We start from the raw sequence: 5,000 nt of genomic DNA, 5'->3' as shown, positions 1-5,000 counted from the left end.
GGTGAGATTTAAAAAGCAACCTCGAGTTGTAAATACTTAAAGAAGTGTGTACGGGGTAAATTGTATTTAGCAGCTAGTTCATCAAAAGAGAATAGATTCCCCCTTTTGTCAAAAACATCCTTCCATTGTTTAATCCCTTGCTTGGCCCATATCTTGAAGCCCCCATCCGCCCTTCCTGGGGTGAAGTATTAATTTCCCCAAATTGGGCTGAATCGAAAACTGGGTTGGATATCCAAAAGATAAAGTCTGACATCCTGCCAAACTTTAATCATGTTTTTAACAATATGATTAGCTGTGTATTTTATCAGTTTTTTTTACTCGAATTAGAGTAAAGATATTCATGCCGTGGGAGCTTCAAAGAGTATGATTCAATGTTCCTCCATGTGGGGGATCCCTTCTCTGTATATTCATTAGCATCATTAACACTGACTCTGCTTGACCAGAATGGAACAGAGCCTTCATTAGCATCATTAACACTGACTCTGTTTGACCAGAATGGAACAGAGCCTTCATTAGCATCATTAACACTGACTCTGTTTGACCAGAATGGAACAGAGCCTTCATTAGCATCATTAACACTGACTCTGCTTGACCAGAATGGAACAGAGCCTTCATTAACATCATTAACACTGACTCTGTTTGACCAGAATGGAACAGAGCCTTCATTAGCATCATTAACACTGACTCTGTTTGACCAGAATGGAACAGAGCCTTCATTAGCATCATTAACACTGACTCTGCTTGACCAGAATGGAACAGAGCCTTCATTAACATCATTAACACTGACTCTGTTTGACCAGAATGGAACAGAGCCTTCATTAGCATCATTAACACTGACTCTGTTTGACCAGAATGGAACAGAGCCTTCATTAGCATCATTAACACTGACTCTGTTTGACCAGAATGGAACAGAGCCTTCATTAGCATCATTAACACTGACTCTGTTTGACCAGAATGGAACAGAGCCTTCATTAGCATCATTAACACTGACTCTGTTTGACCAGAATGGAACAGAGCCTTCATTAGCATCATTAACACTGACTCTGTTTGACCAGAATGGAACAGAGCCTTCATTAGCATCATTAACACTGACTCTGTTTGACCAGAATGGAACAGAGCCTTCATTAGCATCATTAACACTGACTCTGTTTGACCAGAATGGAACAGAGCCTTCATTAGCATCATTAACACTGACTCTGTTTGACCAGAATGGAACAGAGCCTTCATTAGCATCATTAACACTGACTCTGTTTGACCAGAATGGAACAGAGCCTTCATTAGCATCATTAACACTGACTCTGTTTGACCAGAATGGAACAGAGCCTTCATTAGCATCATTAACACTGACCCTGTCTGACCAGAATGGAACAGAGCCTTCATTAGCATCATTAACACTGACTCTGTTTGACCAGAATGGAACAGAGCCTTCATTAGCATCATTAACACTGACTCTGTTTGACCAGAATGGAACAGAGCGTTCATTAGCATCATTAACACTGACTCTGTTTGACCAGAATGGAACAGAGCCTTCATTAGCATCATTAACACTGACTCTGTTTGACCAGAATGGAACAGAGCCTTCATTAGCATCATTAACACTGACTCTGTCTGACCAGAATGGAACAGAGCCTTCATTAGCATCATTAACACTGACTCTGTTTGACCAGAATGGAACAGAGCCTTCATTAGCATCATTAACACTGACTCTGTTTGACCAGAATGGAACAGAGCCTTCATTAGCATCATTAACACTGACTCTGTTTGAGACAGAACGGAACAGAGTATTACAGTATTATATACAAGGTTCATGTTTAATGTTATTAGAGAAAGTAAAAGATGAGTGTTATTATTTATAACTGATTAATGGAGCTCTTGTGAAATGTGTTTCCGACTGAGTTTTGAAACCTGTTTGTATTTCATAGACTTCTAATGAGCTCCGTTGTTTTTGGCGTTGTTTTTACCGTGACGTGTATGTTAAGGGCTGTGTGTCTTCCTGTGTGTGTGTGCGTGTGTGTGCGTGTGTGTGTGTGTGTGTGTGCGTGTGTGTGTGTGTGTGCGTGTGCGTGTGTGCGTGTGTGTGTGGCAGCACCAAAGAGGACCAGTTCAGTGTGTCCATCCAGGCTGCCGTAGGGGAGCTGCTGACGCCCGTCACCATGAGCCAGCAGGACTTCTGTAAGGAAAGAGGTGAGACATGAAGGGGTTAACATTCTACACGTCTTCTGAAAACCCTCATGTTTCTATGTCAGTGGTTCTCACAGGGTTAAACCCTCATGTTTCTATATCAGTGGTTCTCACAGGGTTAAACCCTCATGTTTCTATATCAGTGGTTCTCACAGGGTTAAACCCTCATGTTTCTATATCAGTGGTTCTCACAGGGTTAAACCCTCATGTTTCTATATCAGTGGTTCTCACAGGGTTAAACCCTCATGTTTCTATATCAGTGGTTCTCACAGGGTTAAAACCTCATGTTTCTATATCAGTGGTTCTCACAGGGTTAAACCTCATGTTTCTATATCAGTTGTTCTCACAGGGTTAAAACCTCATGTTTCTATATCAGTGGTTCTCAAACATTCTCATGTCAAGCACCTCAAAAAATAATCTGTAATTGGCCCCATCTGAAAATATGTTGTTCCAGGGACCCACCCGTCCAGGTTAACTAACTATAACTAGTACCTGGTTATCCCACCCGTCCAGGTTAACTAACTATAACTAGTACCTGGTTATCCCACCCGTCCAGGTCAACTAACTATAACTAGTACCTGGTTATCCCACCCGTCCAGGTTAACTAACTATAACTAGTACCTGGTTATCCCACCCGTCCAGGTCAACTAACTATAACTAGTACCTGGTTATCCCACCCGTCCAGGTCAACTAACTATAACTAGTACCTGGTTATCCCACCCGTCCAGGTCAACTAACTATAACTAGTACCTGGTTATCCCACCCGTCCAGGTCAACTAACTATAACTAGTACCTGGTTATCCCACCCGTCCAGGTCAACTAACTATAACTAGTACCTGGTTATCCCACCCGTCCAGGTCAACTAACTATAACTAGTACCTGGTTATCCCACCCGTCCATGTTAACTAACTTTAACTAGTACCTGGTTATCCCACCCGTCCATGTTAACTAACTATAACTAGTACCTGGTTATCCCACCCGTCCAGGTTAACTAACTATAACTAGTACCTGGTTATCCCACCCGTCCAGGTTAACTAACTATAACTAGTACCTGGTTATCCCACCCGTCCAGGTTAACTAACTATAACTAGTACCTGGTTATCCCACCCGTCCAGGTCAACTAACTATAACTAGTACCTGGTTATCCCACCCGTCCAGGTCAACTCCTGGGCATGAACGAGACCTCGGCGACCGTCACCATGGCAACGGAGATCAACGCCAACCAGCCAATCGGGACGCGCGTTACATCCGTGGCCAACGTGGGGGAGATCCCTTCTAGCGACGACCACGCCCACAGGTGAGATGATTGGTCCGATTAGGACCACACCCACAGGTGAGATGATTGGTCCGATTAGGACCACACCCACAGGTGAGATGATTGGTCCGATTAGGACCACACCCACAGGTGAGATGATTGGTCCGATTAGGACCACACCCACAGGTGAGATGATTGGTCCGATTGGTCCGATTAGGACCACACCCACAGGTGAGATGATTGGTCCGATTAGGACCACACCCACAGGTGAGATGATTGGTCCGATTAGGACCACACCCACAGGTGAGATGATTGGTCCGATTAGGACCACACCCACAGGTGAGATGATTGGTCTGTGTGTGTACCTGTGTACCTGTGTGTATCAGTGAGCACGAGTATGTGACTTATTAATACCAGTAGGGGGCGCCAGAAACAGAGAGAGGGATAGTGCTGTGCTTGCTGCCTGCTAATATGAGAGAGAGAGAGAGGGAGGGGGGGGGGTGGAATTGCACCACTCGGTTCACACGTGTGTGATTTTTTTTTTTTACATGCATGGTTTGGTTTCCATGACAACGGTGACTGTAGGATCAACATTGCTCTGTCTGGCCTGCAGTACCGCTGTCCTCCAGCAGGGAGCAGCACTGCTTCTCCCCAGCAGCCAGCCAGCCACACTGTGTTTATGGAGGGAGGGGGGGGAGGTGGGGGTGGGGAGGGGTAGCAAACAGAGGGAAAAAAGTGTGTATTTCAGTGAAAACGGTGAAATTGAATTGATTGCTCGGAGAGCAGGATGGCAATAAATCAAGCAGGAAAGCAAACCGCTCGAAAACGCTGTTCTCTTGTTTATCCCGTTGAAACCTGACGACCATCCTACAAAACACCTGATCTACAAACCCTACAAAACACCTGATCTACAAACCCTACAAAACACCTGATCTACAAACCCTACAAACACCTGACCTACAAACACCTGACCTACAAACACCTGATCTACAAACACCTGATCTACAAACCCTACAAACACCTGACATACAAACACCTGACATACAAAGACCTGATCTACAAACACCTGATCTACAAACCCTACAAAACACCTGACCTACAAACACCTGATCTACAAACCCTACAAACACCTGACCTACAAACACCTGATCTACAAACCCTACAAACACCTGACCTACAAACACCTGATCTACAAACCCTACAAACACCTGACCTACAAACACCTGATCTACAAACCCCATGTTTCTATGTCAGTGGTTCTCAAACATTTTCATGTCAAGGACCCCCAAATACATGTATATATATCTCTGTAATTGGCCACGGGCCATGGCCGCGCTACGAGCTTGTAGATCTGCTATTTCGGCCATGATGCTTCAAACAGCCACAGGGTGGTCTTCCCGCGCAGAACGGGTTATGTCTAAACAGGCGGAATGGAATAAATCTAGGCCTATTTTTCAGTCGGTTTGAAAGCAAATTTGATGACGGAATTGTGCATGCACTGCCAATCCGTCTGCCCCCCGGCCCCCCCCAATGCACTGCCCCCCCCCCCCACTGCCAATCCGTC

The 5,000-nt window shown here is 44.9% G+C and overlaps 1 protein-coding gene across 1 annotated transcript in view; it reads left to right on the top strand.

Moving 5' to 3' along the window:
- ap3b1a (adaptor related protein complex 3 subunit beta 1a) overlaps nt 1-5,000 on the top strand; it is a 76,317-nt gene that overhangs the window by 67,781 nt on the left and 3,536 nt on the right. Inside the window, 2 exon segments of the mRNA XM_080766385.1 lie at nt 2,087-2,184; nt 3,340-3,478. Of these exon segments, the coding sequence (XP_080622511.1) occupies nt 2,087-2,184; nt 3,340-3,478 (237 nt within the window).

Source organism: Protomyctophum bolini (assembly GCF_963924005.1).
Source record: "Protomyctophum bolini genome assembly, chromosome: 6".
Taxonomy (NCBI): domain Eukaryota; kingdom Metazoa; phylum Chordata; class Actinopteri; order Myctophiformes; family Myctophidae; genus Protomyctophum; species Protomyctophum bolini.
The sequence above is the reverse complement of the archived record's forward strand: the minus strand, read 5'-3'. Positions and strand labels throughout refer to the sequence as shown.